General features: G+C 45.4%; 1 protein-coding gene across 1 annotated transcript in view; it reads left to right on the top strand.

The window, feature by feature from the left end:
* The window catches only part of VPS53 (VPS53 subunit of GARP complex), a 136,290-nt gene that overhangs the window by 33,211 nt on the left and 77,897 nt on the right, over positions 1-25,182 (top strand). Inside the window, exons 5-11 of the mRNA XM_077749623.1 lie at positions 1,550-1,636; positions 5,346-5,461; positions 7,478-7,597; positions 17,947-18,025; positions 21,271-21,414; positions 21,875-22,017; positions 24,599-24,740. Of these exons, the coding sequence (XP_077605749.1) occupies positions 1,550-1,636; positions 5,346-5,461; positions 7,478-7,597; positions 17,947-18,025; positions 21,271-21,414; positions 21,875-22,017; positions 24,599-24,740 (831 nt within the window). The remainder of the gene's footprint in view (positions 1-1,549; positions 1,637-5,345; positions 5,462-7,477; positions 7,598-17,946; positions 18,026-21,270; positions 21,415-21,874; positions 22,018-24,598; positions 24,741-25,182) is intronic.

The following is a 25,182-nucleotide window of genomic DNA, read 5'->3' as shown; positions in this document are numbered from 1 at the left end:
TCCCGCAGAGCAAACACAGTCTGACCCGGCCCGCCCCAGGAGGCGCATGTGGCTGCCTGAACACTGTCCCCGCAGACTGGGCGACCGTGGGCCAAAGCCGCAGCTTCCCGGAGGACCCTCTGGACGTGCATTTTAGGAGCTGTAACGCAGTACGTGCAACGGCTCCGCGTGCTTGTCCCCACGTGTGAGACTCCTGCTCGGGACTGTACCACACACGGGCGGGGAGCTCCAGAAGAAGAAAGGATTCCCGATGCCGAAGAAGGGGACAGCCTGGGAAACCCACCCACAGAGGATAGGAAGATACAATCCCTGCCTCCACCGAGGAAGGAATTTCCAGCAGAGGAAGCCAGCTCGTTTCTTTTGGGGGATGTTTTCTAAGTACAAAAGAAAACGTATTTATTCATGGTCTCGAGGTAGCTTTCTCATTGGGTACAGCCGAGAGCAGAGGTCCAGATGGTTCTGTCAGGGCTTTTGTCGTTCTCCCTTCCTCTTGGCTCTGCTTTCTTCCGGCCTCTGGAGGGCCCTTTCGGGAAGCCTGCTCTTTCCCTGTGCAGGCCAAGAGGAAACACAGCTCTAGGGTGACATTGGTCTTTTCATCACATTCGTAAAGGGCTTGTGAGGCCCGGTTGGGACAGGCCCCTCTTAAATCCAAAATAAAGTGTTTGATGTAACGGAGTGCGAGCTCTTCTCCTGGCTGCTGCCTCTTTTCTAAGTACATGTGTTCTCCATGTTTGCTTTTAGCGCCCTGACAGCTCCCGAATGTTGCTTCTTCCCCCGTCCCAGGAACGGCTCTGGCTTATCGTACTTGGAACATGTGGCATCCATCCTGTAGGTTCTTTAGTAGAAAGGTTTGGCTCATGGGGCGCCAGGGTGGCTCAGTTGGTTAAGCATCAGTTCTCAACTTCAGCTCAGGTCACCATCTCAACAGTTTGTGGGTTCGAGCCCCGCATCAGGCTCTCCGCTGTGTCAAATTGCAGAACCTGCTTGGAATTCTCCTTCTCTCTCTGCCCCTACCTCACTTGGACTCTCTCTCTCTATCTCTCTCTCTGTCTCTCTCTCTCTCAAAATAAATAAATAAACAATTTAAAGGTTTACCACAGTTCCAAAGTCCCCAAGCGCAGCTGATTTTGTTGAAGGTGCAGTCTCCTGGAACTGCCGAAGTCCAGAGCTCCTCCCGGCTTAGAGCCACCTCTGCCTCTACAGGCTGCGAAGGTGACTCTGCACACGTGCACGCACACACACATGGCGGCACGCACAGATGTGTTGCCTGCTTCCTGTGTTGTCATCAGTAACACGGAGTCATCACTGAGACGGAGGGACATAGTATTTAACTTAAAACTTTATGATTCATGTTGGCAAGAACGCTGTGTATCTGCCTGTATCCAAATGCTAGGGTCCGTCTCTTACTTGGGTCCAGTAAAACTGTCTGCATAAGAACTGTGAGTCAAGAGCGCGTTCTGGTAGGTTTCTTCTGAAGCTAGACTCGATCGTAGTACAGTGGGTGCCATCTGTGTTGCCTCTTGTGTGTCATTTATTTCTCTTATTCCAGGCACTTGAAGAGGCCCAGAAGGCCATCCAGCAGCTCTTCGGCAAAATCAAAGACATCAAAGACAAAGCAGAAAAATCAGAGCAGATGGTGAGTTGAGGTTTCTTCCTGCCTTTCTTGCAGTGAAGAGGAAGTTAGGTTCTTGTCCAGTCACGCTCATGAATGGGCTTTTTCTCCCACCTGCTGCCAGCTGCAGCACCCTCGGCTCAAAAGCAGGCCCGGTGTGTGTTCCAGATCAGTTCAGGAGGAGCTGCTAGATGTGCAGGGACTCACCGTTCCCGCTGCCTTGCATTCACAGCCGTTTTTTAAATAGAAAGGGTTTTCTTCCTCTCTCGCTGAAATAGTGTTCTTGTCATTTTGGATTCCTTTCTCGAGCATTTGTTTATATCACGTATTTCTCGGTTAAGATACACAATATGGCATGGAGACTGGGGCTGGCGTTGGGAGGCGGGCCGGACCCTGCCACCGTTCGTGCTGACAGGTCTGCTAAAGCTCTCCCTTGACAAATCGTGTCCTCCACTGATGTGCTCAGGAGGCCCGAGCCTCAGCCGCTCCTCCTCCACAGGAGGCACTGTAGCGTGTCAGCTCCCGCACTCGCCTTCTGGCCACATAGTGTAATGTCGCTCAGTTGTCTCTGAACTCCGGTCTCCTCAGCTGTAAGGTAAGAACAGGAACACCTGCCTCAAAGGCTTGTTGAAGAATTAAATGTATGAAGAGCACTGAGCGTAGTACGAGGCTTGTGATAGAAGCCATCCCCAATGTCACTGCCCCCCTACTTCTTTGGGTTATAAAAACCCCCAAATCCTTACAGTCTTCCCTCCCTGCGTCCTATTGCAATTCACTCCAGGAGCAGACCTGATGCCGCTCTCTGTGCCTCCTCCAGCTCTCTTCGGTGGCCATTTGGCAAGATAGGGAAGGACATGGAGCGGGAGGGGGTGGGCAGTTTGATGGAGCAGTGAAGACCTCTGAAGCCGGACTGCCTGGGTTCAGACCCAGCCCCTCTACTTACTAACCGTGTTATTTAGCCCCTCTGTACCTCAGTTTCCTCACTGTAAAATGGAGATAGCAGCCTTAGGTGCATCATAGAACTGTGGGGACTAACTGAGATGAGGTGTCACACACAGGCCCAGAGTGAGCACCAGTTGTTGCTGTCCTTATCGTTAGGTCTTCCTCTTCCTCCTTCCAGGCAGCCTGTGTTACTGACCTTAACTACTGAACTAGGCGTTGAAGGAGGAGATCTCTTTTCAGAGGGGGAAGAAAATAATATTTGTGCTTTGTCAGCGAATTAAGTAGTCTTTGGGGGGGCTGTATGTCATCAGGGAGGGATTTGGATTTGTGGCTCTTTCCCTCAGGATATGCTACCCCCAGCACCGTTTGTGGGCCATTGAAACTTGAAAGTTAGTAAATGTTTTATTTTAAAACGGTTTGCTTTCCTGGATTGCGCTTTGCTAAAGGGAAGAAGAGGTAGGACTGAAGAGAGAACGGGTATTTGCTGAGCTCCATCAGTGTTCCGAGCACCATGCCATAGATGTCCCTTTGTGCCAGTGATCGAATTCAGCCCTCACAGCAGCTTTATGAACTAGGTTTTATTACCATTATTATTTGTATGATTACCCATCTTATCGATGAAACTGAGACTCAGCGAGGCTAACTAGCTTCTCTAGGACACTGGACGAGCGGAGATTGAACCCTGGAGCTGCCTCACTCCAAAGCCTGCCACATCATGGTCCGTCCTGTTTGGGCTGCCCCTGGGTAACAGTTAAGGTACATTCACCACAGGTGTTCTCTTTGTGTAGCGCTCTCTGTGACTGTGACCTGAGCATCCCTTGCTCGAGCTGCCTTTAAGGGTGGTGTCTCCCCAATATGTGATGGGGAGAGACAGGAGGTACTGGGAATAGAGAGACCAGTCACCTCTCGTGCACAGCAAGGGGCCGCTGAAGGAGGAGTAGAAAAGACAGTGTTTGTGATGAGGCACTGAACGAGTTCTCAGGATTTAAAGACTGACTGATGCAGGAATGACAAGTGTCATAGACAACTGTGACTTCTGATACAGTAGTTAAAGACCCCTGATGGTAGCCGCAGAGTTAAGGAACCTCAAAAGCGGTGCCAGGATTTTTCTTTAGGAAAGAGGGTAATGATTTCAGTGTTGGATGCGGGTTGTCAGATTCTGGGGCCAAATTCCTGTATCTAGTGCACTGTGCCCCTCCTGACCCTCCTTCCCCAACTCAGTTATTCCTGCACAGGTGGTAACAGGTTCTTAACCTGTTGTTTTCCCCTGGACACTAGAGATAGAGATACTGGTAGCCTGAGAGAGACAGAGAGAGCAGCTGTGCTGAGGAAGTCCCCGTGAAAGGACTTTTCCTGCGAAGATCCAGGTCAGCTCGGCAGGTTTGTGGGTATGCAGCTAAGCCGGAAGGGTTATAATCCTCACTTTATGAGTTCCCCAGGGGGATCAAACTCTGAAAAACCAGATCAAGTGAACATAACTCACTGCCAAGTTTTTAACTTTTTGTAAAGTTTATTTATTTTGAGAAAGCAAGAGTGCATGCACGTGAGCTGGGGAGGGGCAGAGAGAGGGACAGAGAGAGAATTCCAAGCAGGCTCCAGGCACAGCCCAACTCGGGGCTCGATCTCAGAAACCACGAGATCTGAAACTGAGCTGAGATCAAGAGTCAGACGCTCAACCGAGGGAGCCACCCAGGCACCCCTCATCCTAACCATTATAACTATACAGTTCAGTAGTGCTGTATACATTTTTTTGGAAGATTTTATTTTTTTTTTTAAAGTAATCTCTACACCCAGCATAAGGCTTGAACTCAAAACCCCAAGATCAAGAGTTGCATACTCTACTGACTGAGCCACCCATGCGTCCCCAGAGTTTTTCACTTTTAATGGGAGATAGATCTTTCCAGTGACTGGAAGGCTTATGTCTGGTGTCCAGGACACTCCCTTCCTTCCAGGTACCAAAGAACTTGGGAAACCAAATTGTTCGTCAGAAAGCTTCTTGGTCAACATGAACCCAGGCAGCTTAGTGGAACATTCTACCTAGATGTTAGCAAAGTTGGAGAATTGTTCCCAGCTCACTGCTGAGTGTGCCTTTCTGGTGACTAAAACACACTTGTATTCTCAGGTACACAGTTTCTTTCTCTTGGATCTGCTGGGTCAACACTGTCCACATTTTACTCCCCTAATTATGTTCTTGATTCCCAAAGACTTTACGTCTCCTCTGTGATGGTACATATTAAGCATACGTTATGGAGGTTATATTTTAATCTTCTTGAAATTTGAGAGCAAGTCTTTCTTTGCTGGGGATCGGGCTGTAAAGTCTACTTCCATGAATAAAGACCATCTCAATAGTAGAGTCCACTAATACTGTCCATTTTGTATTAATCCTGATAGCCCCTCATCAGAAGGCATACTTTTCTAAAAAAAACAAAAAAACTTTGTTCAAGAGGAGGAGATGTGCTGAACTTGGCTCCTGGACCACATGCTCCATACTAAATTGCTATTTGGATCACTCCACTTGGGGTGAAAAAGAAAGTTCCTTTTGTTCTCGCTGTTGAGAATTTTGTACCCCTGGGTAAAGTCTTCTGAAGAAATGCCAACTGAAATTCAGATGGGCTGATTGGAGGTTATTTTGATGATACATTATAAGAACGTCTGTGTTTGCTCCAAGGCTTGACCTGAGGTTTTTTTTTCCTTGCTTCATTTGCCTTATTTTCTTGCGGGGCTTCTTGCAAATGAATTTACATCTTTCTTAACCTTCTTCCTTTTCCTCCTGTGGTTTTTCAATATTTAGGTTAAAGAAATCACCCGCGATATTAAGCAGCTAGATCATGCCAAACGCCACCTGACCACCTCCATCACGACGCTGAACCACCTGCACATGTTGGCGGGCGGTGTGGATTCCCTCGAGTGAGCAGCGTCAACCCTCCCTTTGGGGTCCACCGCAAGTGAACGTGCACGTAAAGAAAATGGCAGCATAGGGTTTTTGTTTTTTTTTTTTTAACTTCTCAGCCAAGTACTTCTGCCCCACTTTCTGCGGATGGGTCTCAGATGTTAATCACTATTTTGGCTTTGTGCCCTCTGGTGTTCAGAACGTAGCAAACACCTTACCCTTTGAAGTGAGGTGCAAGGGAATGTGAAAGGGACCCAGACAGCACGTGGAACGTGACTCCAAAAATGTGAGCCGTTTAAATGTGGCACATCTCTACCATTAAGGCTAGCAAGGTCGTTCAGGACCGTGATGGCTCCCTACAGCCTTGGCCTTCCCAAGTTTTCCTACTTGTGTTGGGCTGAGTCGCACTGCCGTTGGGTGTTCAGTATAGAGACAGAGCTTTGATTTATCATTCGTTCCCCCTTTTTTCTCCAACCCACTTTTTCTTTTTCTTTAAGGTTTATTTATTTTTGAGAGGGAGAGAGTACACACTTAAGTTGGGGAGGGGCTGAGGGGGAGGGAGGGGGAGAGAGAGAGAGAGAGAGAGAGAGAGAGAGAGAGAGAATCCCAAGCCGACACCACACTGTCAGCACAGAGCCCGACACTGAGCTCGAACTCATGAACCGTGAGATAATGACCTGCGCTGAAATCAACACTCAGACGCCCAACTGACTGAGCTGCCCAGACATTCCCCAGCCCACTTTTTTCAAAGTCTTTTTCAAAGACTATAGCATCCTGTGTGGTTTTTAAAGGAACTCTAGGGAATGAAGCGTGAGGATGTTAGAAACCCTATTAAAAGAAAGAGCTGGCTATTTACCACAAGAAGCAATCCAAAGGCCCATTTTACTAGTAGGTTCTGCCAGGCCAGTTCACTTCCGTGGTCTGTCTCAGCCTGAGAATTCCCCCTGCCCCCATGTCAGTATAGTCTCACGTATAAACCAAGAGCATCTTCACAGAAATTTAGATGCAGCATCCAAAGCTAGGGGGAGGAGAGGGTCAGACTCCTTCCTGGTGTCTCGGCATTGCGCCAGCTCCAGCCAACCCTGGCCCGTCCTCCCGCAAGCAGCGATCAGAGAGACGAGCCGGCCAGTGGGAGCCTAGAGGAGCAGTTTCCTCGTCTGTTGCCCCAGATGCTGTGTTTCCCACCAGACTCTCAGACCAGGCAGTGGTAGCAACATGACAGGTTGGCTTGAGCTTGGTCCTGTCTTTTTAAAAGCCTCTTTTTTTAATGCCTAAGGGAAGTCATAAATTACTCATTTAATTTAAAAGCTCCACCCTAATAAAATATTTAGAACTAACAGTTTGTCCTTCCTTGTGTAACTCTTGATTTTATTAGTCTCCTTTTATTTATGCTTCATTAACATTAGTTGTAGTGAAAGTAGACCTATCTGAGACAGGGTTGCTTAACATTGGCTTAAACACCACAGATTTGAGTTAAATGCATATAAAAGGCCTTTGTTGCAGGCTGGGAAGATGTGTTTGGTTTGCCCCTGTGCTGTAATCCTCAGATAGTAACATTCTTATTATCCCTCGTCTCTGTTAAAAGCCTGCTAATCCCATAATACCCAACAGAAATCCATAGTCTTCCTAGATTCCCCCTCCCCCACCCAATGAGGCTCCATCATTCCCACATTCCTTTGTGCCCCCCATAGCGCATAACTTGTACTTCTGTGTAGAACTCAGTTTATCCTACTTAGTATTAGTTAGATGTCAGTTTATCTTACTAGATATTAGTTAGATCCCAAGTATCCTACTTGGTATCAGAGAGTTGGCTCTCTGTCTTTCTTACTAAACAGTGTCACCTTGAGGATTTTTACTAGGTCTTATTTTTTCCCCTCCCAGCAGCGCACAGGACCATACATATTCAGTGCTCAAGAGTAATGGTCACCAGATCGAGTTGATGTCTATTTTGGAGCTCAGAGTAGACAGTCCTGCATCTGTATCTAGTGTCCTGAGGGTTTTTCTAACGTTCTCAACCTCTCATTTCCTTGCAGAGCCATGACCAGGCGAAGACAGTACGGAGAAGTCGCTAACCTTCTTCAAGGCGTGATGAACGTTCTGGAGCACTTCCACAAATACATGGGAATTCCGCAGATCCGGCAGCTTTCTGAGAGGTAAAATGTCGTTGGAGAAAACAATCATCTGCTTTCAAAAAAGACTGTGCTAGGATGTGCTTGAGCACTTAGCTCAGTATGTTCACTGCACAGTCTTGTGAGAAGGAACCTCGGGTGTCATGTGATCTGTGTCTGTGTGACGCAGATGTGCTGTCACCAGCTCCTGGCCACGTCCTCTAGAGCAGTCTGTACTAGATAGCTGCTGGCCTGGCCTCCCTGGAGGGCAGCTGGCATATCGTGCGTGTGGACAGCTCTTGGTTGTCCACATTTGTGAGGGAAACTCTTCCAGTTGTGTTTCCTTATAGCAAATCACCACAGCCCTTAGTGGCTGACAACAACAGCTGTTTTACTCCTGTAACTTGGCCTCCCTCAGCAGAAGCAGCTTGCCTCTGCTTCATGCAGCATCAGCTGGGGTGGCTCAGGAGGGGCCAGAAAGGATCCATGGCTCACTGTCATGGCGGGCAAGTGGGTGCTCATTGTGCACTGGGAGCTCAGCTGAGTTGTCCTCCTTGGGCTGCTCAGTCTTCCTCATGGCCAGGTCCCAAGAGAACCAGACCTTGGAAGTCACGTCGTATCATTCCGGTAGTCACAAGGCTGCCAGGATTAGGGAGGAAGGAACATAGTCTCTCTGCTGCCACCTCCCCCACTGGGACGAATGTCAGAGACCCATTGACAGGAAGAGCATGTGGGATGGGCGATATTGCTGTGGTCGTCTTTGGAGAATCTTTTGCCACTAGAACTTCAAATGTGACAAAATGATGACTTAACCTCTTCTTTCTTACCTCTGTTGAGTTCCAGTCCCAGATTCAGAGCCAGTAGAAAGGAAGGCTAATGCTTAGAAGGAAGATGAAGATTCTAAAGGAGAGTGGGAGGGGGGTGAATTCGGCGTCTTTTCTATTAGAAATAGCAGCAAGGAGAATACTGAGAAGGCAGAGATGATCACAATTGACGATTTCTAACCTTTCTTGCAACAAAGAAGAGACAAGGGGGCTGGAACTTACCAGCAGCCATCATCTTCATTTCTGCCTTCTTAATAAGGCCTAATTGCTGTAGGCCTCTTTCTCCTGAAGTTTCTGTGTTTATAATCATGTCAGTAATTCTGTAAGTAATACCGATATGCATTTTCTTTATGTTAAAAAAAAGTCAGGCGTGCCTAGGTGACTCAGTCCGTTAAGCGTCCGACTTCCGTTCAGATCATGATGTCACAGTTTGTGACCTTGAGCCCCACATCAGGCTCTGTGCTGACAACTCAGAACCTGGAGCTTGCTTCAAATTCTGTGTGTGTGTGTGTGTCTCTCTCTCTGCTTCCGCCCTCCCCCCGTTCTCTCTTTCAAAAAGAAACAAACATTAAAAAAAATTTTTTTTAAGTCAGGTATACAGATGAAACCAAAGTACTATTTAGCTGTACCTCTAGATGCTGGTGCTACGTATACGGGTAGTGACTATTATCAATGTGATGTGTATCTCTCTAGACATTTATCTGTGCATTTACGTAAATCTGTAGTTTCAGTTTGTGGTTTTCTTTTCTTTTATTCTTTTATTATTTTTCTTAAGTCCATATATTGGAGAGAGAGAGAGAGCATGGGTGGGGAAGGGGCAGAGAAAGAGGGAGGGAGAGAATCCCAAGCGGGGGGTTCTCTGTGCTATCTCTGCTGACAGCACAGAACCCAACCTAGGGCTCAGTCCCACCAACTGTGAGATCATGACCTGAGTTGAAATCAAGAGCTGGGTGCTTAACTGACTGAGCCCCTCAGGTGCCCCAGTTTTGTTGGTTGGTTGGTTTATGAGAGAGAGAGAGAATCAATCCCAAGCAGGCTCCACACCATCAGCGCAGAGCCCGATGTGAAGCTGGAACTCACGAACCATGAGCTCGTGACATTAGTCGAAGTCGGATGCTTAGCCAACTGAGCCACCCAGGCGCCCCTTGTTTTATGTTAAATAAATGGTTTCACACCATATGCTTCACTCTGAAACTTAGCTTTTGGTTTTAACCTCTCAGTGTATTTTAGGGATTTTTCCACATTGATATGTGCAGACCTGCCTCATTTCTTTTTAATTGATAGATACCTGGAATTCCATAGTATAATATACCACGGACTACTTAACCATTTTCATATCACTAGATTGTTGCTTCTAATTTTTAAAATCTACCACTTTTTTGCACATATATTTCCCTAGAATAGATTTGAGGTCATGGGTCATGTGCATTTAAAATTTTAGAAACGGCTTCCCATTTGGCCTCCAAAGAGACTTTATTTATTTATAGTACCGTCTGCACAGTAGCAGTCTCCATTCCCCCATAGCTTCAACAATGCTTTATACAGTCAGCTTTCCTTTCTCCTTAACTGATGGATGGAAAATAATGCCCAGGTCCTTTCATTTCCATTTCTCTGGTAACTACTCAGAGTAGTTTTCATTTAATTATTGACCATTTGCATTTCCTCTGAAAACCACTTCCTTGTATTCTGAGTTATTTCTTTCTTATTGTTTTGTAAGAATTCTCTATATATTCTGGATATTAATCGTTGTCAGATCTGGTAGATCTTGCCTGTAAAACCATCTGGATGTGTTACCTATTTTCAAGGCAGATCATTGACTCTCACTGCGATTTCTTTCATGGTAATTGCTTTGTTTTGGTTTCCTACTTTTTTTTAAATTGTGTTAATAGATACATAACATAAAACTTACCACTTTAATCACTTTTAAGTATACAACTCAATGGCATTAAGTATTTTCACAATATTATATAACCATCACCACTTCTATTTCTGAAACTTTTTTATTACCCCAAACAGAAACTCTTACCCATCAAATAATAACTCCTGTTACCTCCTCTCCCCACCTCTGGTAACCTCTGTTCTGTTCTCTGTTCCTGTGATTTGCCTGGTCTAGGTACCTCATTTAAACGGAATCATAATATTTGTTATTTTGTGCCTGGCTTATTTTGCTTAGTACAGTGTTTCATGGTTCATCCATGCTGTAGAATGTATCAGAATTTCATTCCTTTGAAAGGCTGAGTGCTTCATTGTAAATATACACTAAAGATTTTGTCCATCCATTCATCTGTTGATGGACGACACAGGTTGCTTCTTCCCATTGGCTGTTGCATGATAGACTAGGTAAATCTACTGGCTGGTGTTTCTTATTGCCTATCAAAAAGTCTGGTCAATCGGATTCTTGCTCCTTTATAAGATAATCTGCTTTGTTTGATTTTTATTTTGCTCTGGAAGCATTTGAAGTTGGGGGCGGTTGTCAGGAATTTTACTAGGATATAGGTCTCTTATCCTTCATGTTGCTCTGTACTTACTGTATCTTCAGTATAAAGACTCGAGTTTCAAAAATAGAACTACCTTACAACCCGGTAATTTCACTACTAGGTATTTATCCAAAAGATGCAAAAATGCTGATTCAAAGGGGCACATGCACCCCAGTGTTTGTAGCAGCACTGTCAATAATAACTACATTACGGGAAGAAGCCTAAATGTCCATTGACTGACAAACGGATAAAGGATGTGGTCTATCTATACAATGGAGTATTACTCAGGATCAAAAAGAATGAAATCGTGCCATTTGCAACAACATGGATGGAACTAGAGTGCATTATGCTAAGCGAAATAAGTCAGTCAGAGAAAGACATTATATGATTGCACTCATGTGGAATTTAAGAAATAAATCAGATGAACATAGGGGAAAGCAAGGAAAAATAAGATAAAACAGAGAGGGAGGCAAACCATAAGAGACTCTTAAATGCAGAGAACAACCTGAGGGTTGCTGGAGGGGTGTTGGGTGGGGAGATGGACTAAATGGGTGGTGAGCATTAAGGAGAACACTTGTTCGGATGAGCACCGGGTGTTATATGGTAAGTGATGAATCACTAAATCTGGTCTGGAAATCATTATTACACTATATGTTATCTAACTTGGATTTAAGTAAGATTTAAAAATAAAATAAAATTAAAAATTTTTTTAAATAAATAAAAATCCATGAGTTCCTTAAGTTGGGAGAAATTGTTTTCTATTTCTTTGAGTAGTTTTTTAATGTTTTTAATTTATTTTTGAGAGAGAGAGAGACAGCATGAGCAGGGGAGGGTCAGAGAGAGAGGGAGACACAGAATCTGAAACAGGCTCCAGGCTCTGAGCTAGCTGTCAGCACAGAGCCCAACGCAGGGCTCGAACCCACAAACTGTAAGATCATGACCTGAGCTGAAGTCGGAAGCTTAACCGACTGAGCCCCCTTTGAGTAGTTTCTATGCATTATTCTCTATTCTCTTTGTGGAAAGAATTCATATTACATGGATTCTGGAACTTCTAGATCTGCTGCCATATTTCTTATTTTTTCTTCCCTACTTTGCATCTCTTTTTTCGCCCTTTTAAAAAGGCTGAATTCCTCAACTCAGCCTTGCCGTTTTAACGTATTCCTCAGTCATGCCCATTCTCCCGTTTGGCCCAGCAGTTGGGTTTCTGTTTCAGCAACCCGACTTTAATCTGTAGGATCTTTACTGGATTCTTTTTTCATGGACATAATATCCTCTTAAATTTCTCAGGGAATGCAGGGCCCATGTATTTTAAAGCTCTGAGTTGCCTGTTCTGTTTCTGCGTCCTCTGATAGAAGGTCTTCGGTTTGCTGAGCGTGGGGACTCTCTTTCTTGGTATTAGCGTTCCTCTGGTATTGGGTGACTTCTAGCCGAAAGCGCGCTTTTGGCTGTCAGCTTCTCTGTCATTCTGACCAGGGACGCTCATTTACTGCCACCCGCCGGTGACGGAGACGGGCTGGGCCGCTCGGCTGAGCGTCTGCCACAGGTGGCTCTTCTATGCTGAGGTGGGGCTGGCGCCACCAGGTGGACAGACCAGTGGCTGATCTTCTGGGCTGGGTGCTCCCTGCCCTGCCTGGGTGTTGGCGGCCCTCTGGCCACTGCTGGCATTCTCAGATGCATCCCCACTCCTGACCTGGCCGCACGAGGCAGGGACGCAGACCTGGACGCTGGCTTGGTTACTTCTCCCGCAGGAGCCCAAGGTATCCCGCTGCGTTCACTTCCTGCCCTTGTCTTTCATTTTTTGAAAAGCAGTTTTCAGCAGCGGTTTCCTTCTTCAATCCTGTGCTGCCAGGCCGTCCTCAGAGTTCTGGATTTTTATTAAAATCTCCTTATTCTGTCTAAGGATTTGGGACAGAAGGGGTGATTGCACTCATTGTGCCGTCGTAGAGTGGCAGAGCCAGAGAACCGTTAGGGAATGTAAGAACCGAGCTTGGCAGCATACGAGGGAAGTCACCACCCTTTCCTCCATCCTTCCTAACTCCTTCACACTTAGAACTGGCCAATCGCCATATCTCACTGGGGGCATGAAGTAGCCGAGGGAGCAAACAGGTCCTTATGAGCTGCCAGAAAGGAGGAAGCGTGGATGGAGAAGGCAGAATTGCTCTCAAGGGATGGAGGAGGAGAAGGGAAGGCACTCAGCCCTCCCCTTATCCTTGTGATAATCCAGAGTTGATCTTTTTTCCCATTCACTTATTCTTTCCTTCATTTATCTAAAGGGTATATACTATGGACTTCCTATATCTTAGGCCCCATGCTGGGGGTACTGAAGGCACAGCATAAGAAATACATACGCTCTGCCCTCAACGAGTTCACCATCGTTGTGTGGAGAAGAGAGACACTAGTAGAAAATTTTAGTGTAGTGTGGATATAACAAAACTGGTAGATACTGTACAATGAATAGCAGGACCTGAGAAGAGGAAGTGAAAGACTTTGCCTTTGGGGGCTGAAGGCAGGGGTGACAGAAGAGTTCAGTTTTCATCTGATCTTAAAGGATAGGAAGGATCTTACCACCAAGACAAGAAGAGAGGAGGAACAATATGAGAGGAGAGAACATCATGGTACTTTGGGAGGCCCTGGAGTGTGAAAGTCTACGTAGGCATGGAGGGTCAGATTTTATATACCATGCTAAAGACTCCTTTACTTTGTGGACAGTGAAAAATCTTAAGCAGGGAGGGACACGTTCTCATTTATGTTGTGTAAAAGTCTGATTGATTATAGGTACAAAGAACTGGAGGTTGAGACTGTGTTCTGGACTAGAAAAGATAAGAGCCTTACAAAGACAGTGACCATGAGGTCAAGGAGATGTGTTGAGGGATTGGTTACCAGTTGGTTATGTTGGATAAGCATTGTTTGTTATTGTTGTTGTTGTTGCTTTAATTCTTTTAGAGAGAGTGAGTACAGCCAGGGAAGAGGAGCAGTGAGGAGAAAGAGAGAGAGAGAGAGAGAGAGAGAGAATCCCACGTAGGCTCCACACTCAGCCTGGAGCCCAACACAGGACTTGATCCAACAACCATCGGATTGTGACCTGAGCCAAAATCAAGAGTCAGAAGCCCACCCAGGCACCCCTTGGATGGGCATTACTGATGGCAGAAATATGGCAGAACTGAATTCTATTCCTAATTGTTTGTAGGGACAAAGAAGACACAGAATAGGATGCACTCTTTTACGACTCTGCTTTTTAACCTTTTTCAAAGAGGTGGTTTTATACATTTGAAGGAACTTTGTGGTCACTGTTGTAAGACATTCTCTTCAAAAAGAGAAAATCTGACATTCTAGCAGTACATTTCAGGGCTTCTACCATTCATTATCATGTAGGATTGCTGCAAACACAGGAGGATTTACATTTCTTTTAGTTCGTTTCACAACTTCCATTTGCAAAGCTTTTGTGTAGGTGATACAGAATACGTGCTATTAAGTAACATCAGAAACAACGCAGGAGGAGAAATCTCTTGTTTTCAGTGCTTGACGATTGTTTTTCAAGAGGTACTAAAAGTTTGCAGAAAGTCCAGATTTCTTATTTTTAGCATCTTTTCTGGTGAATTCTCCTCCCTTATGTTTACATAAGTGATGGTAGAACCATCTGGAAATGATAGAAGTAGCTGTTTGTGGGGAGGGGGGGCAGGGGAAAGGCAGCAGAGTTACACTCTATGCGTTGCTTTAGCTTCTCCAGTTTAATAGCTTGCTGTCTGTAAGTCGCAGAAGTCATGTGAGAGGTTGTGTTCTGAATCCTTTGCCTGTATGTTTGAAATACGAAGTTCATGGACCTTGATTTGAATATAGCTGTTTCTTCCAGCTACCCTTCTAGAAAATGCTTAAATGTTAATGTAGCATTGAAGGAAAGATTTTTTAAAATATCATTTATATTTCAAGCCTCCTGGCTTAAGAATATCCATGAGAGCAACTGTTCTGGGTTTCTGGTAATCAGTCCATATTTCCTGAAAAAGAGTAGAAGATTCTTGCATTCTCCTAAAACCTGTAAAACCCTCAAACTGAAAAATACTGTAGAGGAATCTAGCAAACTTCTTACATGGCGGAGGTCCTTGGCAGATTAGGGAGAGGGGGTGTCGCGTGGTGTAGCAATGAAAGAAATTGGAGAATGTAAAGGTCTGACTAACTGTGTGACCTTGACAAGTTCTCTCTGAAAGAACATCAGTTTCAAAAGTGCAAGGGCTGTACTTGATGATCTCAAGTTGTCCCACCAAATCCCTCTAAGACTCTGGAGTGGGATTCTTTACAGGGCCTGTCTGTTTGGAACTAGAGCATCTGACCAACCGCATTAACTGTTCTGTCCAGGACAGACTTTGGGAGGTCAGCTTATTGGGAAGTGCCTAGGGTGTTTTCTCCGGGACAGCTGTTCACAAGGTAATGGAAGCGTCAGGGTTACTCTATCCACAGATGCCTAAATAACTTTTATAAGTTGCCATATCCTTCTGCCACCACCCAATGTGCAAAGGTCGCCTTTGAACAACCCTTGGTCAAATGGCGTGGAGGGCGCTAGAGCTCACTGGCTGACCTTCCGTTCTGAGCAGCGCGGCGACTCCATTGTTTCCTGTGTGGTCGGCACCGTGTTGTCACCACACAAGATGACTGAGCTCACTTGGATCCCAGGAGGCACTTTCACTCACCCTATTCTCTGTTAGTTGTAGAGGAATTTCCGAGTCATTTTTATGAAAATCACGTTAGCTCCACTCTTTTCTGCTAACAGGGTCTCTGTCGGTCTCTCTTTTTACAATAGGAACTTACCTTTCATCATTAGACAAAGAAGGAGTTAGGACCAAGATGTATTCTCTTAGGGTTGACTTCTTTCTAGGATCCTGTTTAGACAACTGAGTGTCAAGACTGTATCACATCTCGCCCTGAAATTGCACGGAGTCGTGGTTTGGGACTGTAGATACATCGTTAATGTCAGGAAGGGAAGTGGTTGCTCTTCCAACAGAGTCACTGCTGGACGCTTTGGGAACTATGCTCGGAAACATTTGCGCTCCAAAGCGTATTCTTGTGCCCCGACTTTAATTACACCTCCAGCTGGCAGCCACCTGTGAAGGTGCCTGCTGAGCCCACCAGTGCTGGGAAGGTGAGTGCCGGGCAGAATCCGCCCGCAGTGGAAGGCATCCGGTGCGGGCCCGCCTCCCCGCCATCTCACTTCACAACCCTCCCTAGCTGTGGCCCGTGTTGGGGACATGACTTGTTTATACATGGCTCACGGGTACCACAGCTAGGTCTACACCACCTTAAGACATGACTTTGAAAATGGATTGGAAAAGTTGGCCGGGAGTCTGCAAGTCACACCCTGGTTCTTTCCCTCTCCTCTGCACTCTGGGAGTATCAGGCCTTATCATAGGCTCCGGTTGTCTCTTCAGGCACCCCAGCAAGCATGTGATGGGGTGGGAGGGCTGAAAGAGGCAGAGCTGGGAGCTTCGTGTCGCTGAGATGCTCAGGAGCCCTGAGAATGTGATGTGAATGTCCCTGACTTGGGGCGGAGCTTTCCCTCCAGGAATTGTCCCGGTGGCTTAGGAGGGAACTAGGAGGGAACGGGTACTCTCTGTTGCTGCCAGAAGGCAAGCAGGAGCAGAGGGGCCTGAGGCCCTGGAAGCTTGCTCTGTCTTGTGCCCTGGCACCGGGGGAGGCCGTCTGCCTGGCCCACTATGTGCAGTCACAAGGCTTCGAGGTACAATTGTACAGAAGCAGGTTCTCTTCTCTCCTGTCAGTTCACACTCAAGGCACATTTCCCGTTATCCATTGGGCAGCTCTAGATGGCGGGCCCAGATTGTGACTTGGTGCCTAGCCCGGTACTAATAGCCTCAGCTCCCTCACTGAGCGACTAGAGGGTGCAAACCCATCTACAAGGATGGTTTTAAAAGTTTTGAAGATAGTGGAAACCCTGGAAAATATTGGGAAGAAAGCATACTTATAACTGTGCCACAGGAAAAACCAGATTGTTTGGGGTCCTGCCTGTCCCCCCATTAAAAAAAAAAAGCTCTCAGTAGGTTGCCAGCCACAGCTGAATAGCCAAAGGAATTGTGATTTTGAGCTGTTCACTATTTCTAGAAACTTTACAGAGTTAATTCCAAAGTAACAGGGTGAAGACCAAAAAAGGAAGAACACTATTTTATGGTGCATTTAGCAAAGGTGAACTATTTGCCTCAGACCCCGAGCCATCCAGCTCCGGGGGAATGGCTGGTGTGGGGTGTCCCTCTCCTGCGGCTGGGCCGGGACGTGATCGTTGCAGGGGTGCTGACGCACAGTTGCTCTCTCCTCCCAGCTGCTTCTTTCTCCTCTCATTGAAGCCGACATGTATTTCTTGAGCTCCCGCTGTACATGTAAACCACCNGCAGTCAGCTCAGAGCCCGACGCGGGGCTCGAACCCACAAACCGCGAGATCATGACCTAAGCGAAAGTCGGACGCTTAACCGACTAAGCCACCCAGGCGCCCCCCCCACCCTCTTTTGAACTCGTTTTTGTTGTCAGTCTTAAGTGAACTTCATCTTCCTCCAGTTGCCTTCACTTCCAAGTAGTAGCTCAGTTTATCTTTCAGATCTTTTTCCTTTAGAAAATACTCTTTTCGTTTACTTGTTACGACTTAGGGTCCTGATGTTGGTTTCCAGGTTGAAAACAACATTTGTGAGGCAGTTTGGAGCCCTCTTGCATTCTGTACTCCAAGGAGCAGGAGAGAAGTTGTAGCGGCGATCCAACATGCATTTTTATTGGATTGGGCATTAATTATTACAGAGCATTTTCCCATAGCATAACCACCCCCTCATGACACTTTGTAAAGGTTAACCTATCCTACCCCACGCCAGGTCAGAGGTGGCCTTGAAGAACTTCGGGATTTAGAAAATCCACCATGAGAATAAGTCCAGTGACTGGGGCCTGGTCATAAACCTGCCACTAACGAGTATGTGACCTCTCTTACTTAGCCCCACCTCCCCACTTCCCGGACCATCTCTGAAGACTTGGACACTTCTGACTTACGATCTTTGCGTAACTACTTATGGAGAATCACACCAGGCAGTGACATGTTCTCTTTTCCCTACAGAGTGAAGGCCGCCCAGACTGAGTTAGGACAGCAAATCCTGGCTGATTTTGAAGAAGCATTTCCTTCCCAGGGCACAAAGGTATTGTTTTGCATTTTCCCTCTAGTCTTAGACATCATCACCATGCCTGCCCGATTCACACTTGCTACCGTTACTCTTCCTTTGCCATTCCAGAAGTGTTGGCTGGCAGCCATGAGTCTGTTTGCTAAAGGTTCAGGGCAGTGAGACCCTCTCTGATTTTCAGTACCCCAGAGCAGTGTTGCTTCTTCATCTGTGTTCTCCCAGCGTCAAAAAGTGAGGATTTGTTTTGGTTTAATTTAATGTGTGTCAAACCTAATATCATGTCTGCCCAGCAAATTCCTTTTTTCTCATAGCTGTGTTAAAAAAAAAAAAATCTTCAAGCTGCAGTGTTTTTTAGGATCATTACACAACTTGCTGGTTTCAGTTTGGTGAAAAGATAGCTGGGGGGAGCGTCCGCAGGCTTATGTAACTCTCCGAGTGACACAGTTAGGAGACTCCCTTTTAATGACCAGAATCCTGTGCTTTGGGGTTAATCCCTGTAGCTCTCGCCAGTGGCGTGGCTGTTTGTGTTGTGTCTGCAGAGGCCACAGGATTTCTCAGGGAGCTGTGGCTACACTTCTCCCATAACAAGCCGGGCTCACTTGGCTGCCATTGTGCTTGGGTAACTGCTCTTAGCTCTATCTTTCAAACTGTAGCAGATGTAATCTTAATGCTTTGCATGTGTCAGGGAGAGAAGAATCTTCAGAAGCTCGTTTTCTCTATCATTGGAGCTATTTCAGGAGCAGGAATTATTCAACACAAATGAACCAAGGCACACATGGGCAAGCAGCATTCCTCACTGCACTTGGCGAATGGAGATGGGATATACGTTTATTTACTGAGCCAAGGGACATTTCCTGGACCTGCTCTATAATTCAATAACTGGAAATATCTTAATCATGTTTCTTTGTGCTCCATGAAAGAAACTTAGGAAGTAGGTGGGGGTAGCTGCCCCAGCTTTGTAGATTACTTCCTATAGGAAGCCTGCTGTTGATCTGAGTGTCTGCAAATATTATGGCTGCCTTCTAGTAATCAGATATTTTATTTGTAGAACATGTTCCTCTCGGGACTTTGTTCTCTTTATTCTTTTGATGTAACAGTAGGTTATGGACGTTGTCTTTAAAAAGGGATTGCAAGATGGCCACAAATTATAAGCACCAAACTCTTCTTAATCCCAAGTCTGTTTTACTATATGCTCTGCTACCCAGCCCAGTTTCAGGAAGTTTCAGAAAGATATGAATGAAGACCAACTTTATTATTTAGAAGAAATTAATCATGACCTACTTTATGTCTTTTTTCTCAGACCCCACTAGGCAGATGAAGTTCAAATGGTTTTCTTTAACAGTTTGCTTCCTTTTTCTGTGGCTGGGTAACTTAACTTTTCTAACTTTTCTTTTTTCCTTTTCAATGACTATTGACTTTCCTTAAAGGACTTGTGTTGTTATTTCTATTTCACAAATAGAACTCAAGATTTTTTTTTTAATTTAAGTTTATTTATTTTGAGAGATAGAAAAATGCAAGTGGGGGAGGGGCAGGGAGACAAGGTAGAGAGAGGGAGAGAGAATGCAGGTGGGGAAGAGGCAGAGAGAGAATCCCAAGCAGGCTCCACACTGTCAGTACAGAACCCGATGTGGGGATCCAACTCCCAAACTGTGAGATCTTGACATGAGCCAAAATCAAGAGTTGGGTACTTAACCAACTGAGCCACCCAGGTGCCCCTAGAAATCAAGATATTAAATATTATACTAGGTCCTTTTTAAGTGAAAATATCTGAATCCATGATCCCATAGGCTTCAGTTTCTGTGACTTCTGTATCAGATCACTTTCGTCCAGAAGCAAGAGGTAAGCAAGCAGTCAGAGCTCTCAGCGGATGACATAACAGCCACTCAGCACAGAGCCAGTTAGCATCTCAACAGTTTTGCTCTTAGGCAATTTCATAACACTTATGAAACTGTTTCTTTCTTTTTTAAATGTTTATTTATTTTGAGAGGGAGAGAGCACACACCTGGGAGAGGGCCAGAGACAGAGGAGAGAGAATCCCAAGCAGGCTCTGCACTGTCTGCACAGAACCCGACGAGGGGCTGGAACCCATGAACCGTGAGATCATGACCTGAGCCAAAATCAAGTCAGATGCTTAACAGACTGAGCCACCCAGGCGCCCCAACACTTACAAAACTCTTGAACTTCAATTGAGATAGATATACTGGGCAGAGTTTACCACAAAAAATCATGAAGATTTGGAAGAACTTTAATTACCACCTAATTGAAGTCCATTTTTTTTTTCATTCATTTTGCAGATGAGTTTCAGTAACCATGCCAAAGCTAGACAGCTATTTAGCCAAGCCAAGAGTAGGTTCCAAGTGTTCTTGTTGCCATAGTTCACTCGGCCAGCCATGTTCATTCCATAAGTTACTATAAAGAAAAGTTCAGCAAGATCAAATTGCCTTCAGTGATAACAAAGGCCTTGCCAGCATGATGTATCAGTATGGCCCCTTGACAGCCCTTCTGTTACTTTGCAGATCAAGTGCCCCAAACCATAATACTTACCTTTGGTTTCCTGTCTGGGTGGTTGGTTGTCAGCAAAACAAGTTTGGCGGTTTGGAGCCTGGTTTTAGATTTTAAATGCCACTTCACTGTTTGCCACAAATAAAGCACCTTGGGAACAGGAATCTGAAGTTGGAATCAGGGGAAAATGGCACATGTGGAGTGAGACTGGTATCATTCTGACTTTTAAAGCTCTTCAACAAGGTGGGGCACCCAGGTGGCTCCGTCGGTTAAGCATCCGACTTCGGCTCAGGTCGTGATCTCAGTCTGTGAGTTCGAGCCCCACATCGAGCTCTGTGCTGACAGCTCAGAGCCAGAAGTCTGTTTCAGATTCTGTGTCTCCCTGTCTCTCTGCCCCACCCCCACTTGCGCTCACTCTCTCTCTCTCTCTCAAAAAACATTAAAAAGAATTCTAAAGCTCTTCAGCAAGGAGATTTCAGGTTTTGCGTTCAGAAAGTAGAATTTCCTGTGACCATTGCTGGCCCTGTTTCCTAAATGTCTCCTTGCTGAGTCACAGAGTAGCTTTTATTTGGGCTGCTACAGGCTAGCTTAACAATTCTTTCACTGAGTAACAAGTTTCCATCCACAGCAGAAGACAGGTCAGGGGAGTGGAAGTAATAACAGCTTCAAGAAAGGAACAAAAAGTAGCAGCTGTCAGAGGCCATGAGATTTTAAGGTTGTTTCTGGCCCTTGAACTGGTGTGCGTTGTTTGTTTTTACCAGAGGCCAGGAGGACCCAGCAACGTCCTACGAGATGCATGTCTGGTTGCTAATATTTTGGACCCTAGAATCAAACAGGAAATCATCAAAAAGTTTATTAAACAGCATCTGTCAGAATACCTGGTACTTTTTCAAGAAAACCAAGATGTAAGTATTAACCAAGTGAAATCAGATGTTACATTTGAATTTTACTGAAAATTAAATGCTCTCAAGTCTACTGATTTATATGTTATTAGTATCCTGCCTTAAAATGTTTGTGGTTGTACTGTGAGGGGCTGACTGTTCAGTTCAGTAGTTCTTAACCATCTTGGGGTCATTGACCCTTGGGAGAAATTAATGGGAGCTACACATCCTCTCCTCAGAAAAACGTACCCATCCATAAAACTTTGCATGCAGTTTCAGGAAATTTACAGACACCTGAAGTCTAATCACAGACCGAGTTAAGTACCTCTAGATCAAGTGTAAAAGTAGCCTAGAGTCTTTAAAACTGTGAGAAATAAAGAGACTGGTTTTGTTTTTCTTGGTTCTGTGTTCCTGCTTGTTTCCTTAAACTGTCAACACCCCTTCTAAGCAGTGGGTGGCTTTTGTTCCCTCCATTCCTAATAAGGTTGCCTGGCTGGACAAAATCGACAGACGCTATGCCTGGATTAAACGCCAGCTCGTGGACTATGAGGAGAAATATGGCCGTATGTTTCCACGTGAGTGGTACATGACCGAGAGGATTGCGGTAGAATTTTGCCACATCACCAGGTAGATTCCATCTCGACCAGTTTTACCATTAATTGAAATCAGTTGAAATTGGCCAGTTGAAATCAGTCCCCTGGTCTCTAGGGGTTCCGTGTTGCCTCATGGATGGGGTGACCACTTCCACCTTTTGTTGTTGTTGTTTCAAAGTCACCAATTTTAATGAGAACTTTTCCTGTGCTGGACTCTCTCCCTTTAGAAGATCCTTTTCCTGTTGACAGTCATATTTTATACACCCAAAACCAACCCCTAAACTACAGCTACAGCTGTATTCTAATGTCTTCAACTTCAGAGTTCCAAACCTAGAGGAGAGAGCTTGTATGTGGAAGAAGGGGAAAATCTTCTAGAAAAAAAGGGAAGAGTACGTGAGAGCCCTGGGCTAGTAGCCTGTAACCCAGGCTACAGTAATTTATGTGTAACACAGCAGCTACAGCTGCTCCTGTCTTTGCTCTAGCACTTTCTCTTGCCTCGAACACCCTGCCCTTTCTAGTTAACCTGCTTAAGGCTCATAAGCAGGCTTCCCTGTGTTATTCATCACCCTACATTTTCTCCTGTGTCTCCATCACATATATCAGCATACAGTGTATCAGTCATCATTTTGCTTTTCTGACTTGTCACATAGGTAGTTCTGTCGGGTCAGGGCTAGTGTCTACCTCATCGACATAGTAGACACTCAGGAAATATTTATTAAACAAATGTCCTGCTCCTAATTCAGTGTTTTTATAATCTTTGCATAGGTAATAGTCTCAGCATCTGAATGGTTCTAAGCATTCTAACGGCTTCCTGTCGTTCATCCTGTCTGCAGTTTCTATGAGTATAGCCCAGGGGCAGATAGCTCATTTATGTTGAAACACTAAAACCCAAGAAGTCTGTGTCTGTGTGCCCATGAGAAAGCTGAAGCTGTGGTCAGGATTTTTTATTCTGTTTGCAGCTCTACCACATCAGTGTCACCACCCGCTACCTGGGTTTTATTTGTTATCCATGCCTTTCTCGCAGTGCACAATTACATTAATTCCAGGCTAATTAAAAAAAAAAGTCTCATGTCTAAGCGTAACTCAACCACTTTAGAATAATTTGTGGTAGGCACCTTTCTTTACATCATACAGTACAATCAAGTTGTATGCTTTAAACACAAGGGGGGGGGGTTCTTAAGGGATTTCGGCTGTTGGTTTCATTTTTTTCAAATAGATTTTATTTTTTAGAGCAATTTTAGGATCACAGCACAATTGAGAGGAAGATCTAGAGGTTTCCCATACACTCCTGCCCCTGCACACGCATAACCTCCTCTCCCCCCGTTACCCACATCCCCACCAAAACATACACTTGTTGGAACTGACACACGGCCATCACCCCGAGTCCCCAGTTCACCTCCGGGTTCACTCCTGCTGGTGTTGTACATTCTGTGTGGCTCTTGTTTTCGGAAGCACATTTGCTGCCATAGGTTTAGATAACCTTTCAGTGTTGATCCAAGGACAGTTGTGGCTGTCACTTTCTAAGTCCTGATTACCGAAGAAAGCAAATTCCTGGAGAAGTTGGTCACTGATCCTCGTCAGCCTCCAGTTCCGTGACTTGCAAACCGCCTCTGTGGAAAGTGAAGCCTGCAGGAGCACGGAAGGGCAGTCAAGCCGCAGATGTGTTGTGGCAGCTAATGCCCGGGCTGCTGCTGTTGCTGCCAGGCTCCAATGTGGGAATTTTGGCTACAGTCCTATAGATACATGATTTTCAAGTAATCTCAGTGGCCCTTGGTCTGATTTTGCCATTTATGCGTATGGGAAGATGATCACAGCCCAGGACTTACTAAGTGCTCTCTGGTCATTGCCCCGTATGGCTCCCCTTCCAAGACAGCCCTGAGTGCCACGGCAGCCTCGCAGGTGGGGACCACCGCCACACGGACGTGTCACTTTTCACACAGCAGTACTGGTCTCTCCCGTGGCTCTCCAGGGTTCCCAGCCTCCAGTTGAAGGGATGATTAGTGAGCTGTCAGAAAGAGGGAGCTTTGTAATCCAGTAATTAACAACTTGTGACATTGCAAAAAATACGTGCATTTTTGTAAAACACTAAGTGCTTTGTAGATATTAGTAATGAATTATGGAAAGATCTAAAAATCGTTCTAACCGTGTAAACAAATTGATCTCCTTGATTTATTTATTTATTTTTAATGTTTTATTTATTTCTGAGAGGGAGAGAGACCGTGTGAGCAGGGGAGGGTCAGAGAGAGAGGGAGACATAGAATCCGAAGCACACTCCAGGCTCTGAGCTGGCTGTCAGCACAGAGCCCGACGCGGGGCTCGAACAAACAAACTGTGAGATCGTGACCTGAGCCAAAGTCGGACGCTTAACCAACTGAGTCACCCAGGCGCCCCACCTTGATTTATTTTTTGACTAGTGGATAATTTCACCTTAAAAATTCTTTTTTAGAGTATGTATTTCTAATTATCCCCCGAGCGTTAAACTTGGTTGGTAACAGACTTTGGGATTTGAAACGACCACAGACTTCCTGTTTTTTAATATAAGCTACAACCCTTTACTTTATCCTGTCTCGATTGATCCATTCTTTTGACAGCAGTCTTACCTCTTTCTCTTGAAGGACAGAACTCGCCAAGATTATGCGTACCAGAGCCAAGGAGATTGAAGTGAAATTGCTTCTTTTTGCAATTCAGAGAACAACTAACTTTGAGGGGTTTCTTGCAAAACGCTTCTCGGGGTGTACCCTGACGGATGGAGCTCTGGTAAGACCTTCCTGAGGGAGGCAGGGGCGTGACCTCGGGGCTGTGTGCTTGGGCTTCACATAGTCTCTCCTCCGGTGGTTGCACCCCGTGGCTCTAGTGCTCGATCCCCATTCCAGATAGTTCGCTAAACTCATGTGAGCGTGGCACAGAGTACTCCGTGGATTTGGTGTTTCCTATTGTGCAGGACTTCACATCTTTAGAATGTTCTGTCACCATTTTACAATGTTTTGCCCCATTTTACAGACTAGTACTTTTGTGAGTCATAGAGGCCTCACTTACTCACTCACAAACACTGTATTACTCTATCAGCTGTTGAGTTTTATTACAATTAGGGTATGTTTTTACTTTAGAGTTTGTTTTTTTTCTTTTTCTTTTTTTAATGTTTATTTATTTTTGAAAGAGAGAGAGAGAGAGCGGGGAAGGGGCAGAGAGAGAGGGAGAC

The sequence above is a fragment of the Crocuta crocuta genome, unplaced genomic scaffold (assembly GCF_008692635.1).
Source record: "Crocuta crocuta isolate KB4526 unplaced genomic scaffold, BGI_CrCroc_1.0 scaffold149, whole genome shotgun sequence".
Taxonomy (NCBI): domain Eukaryota; kingdom Metazoa; phylum Chordata; class Mammalia; order Carnivora; family Hyaenidae; genus Crocuta; species Crocuta crocuta.
Note: the sequence above shows the minus strand (reverse complement) of the source record. Positions and strands in the feature narration are given on the sequence as shown.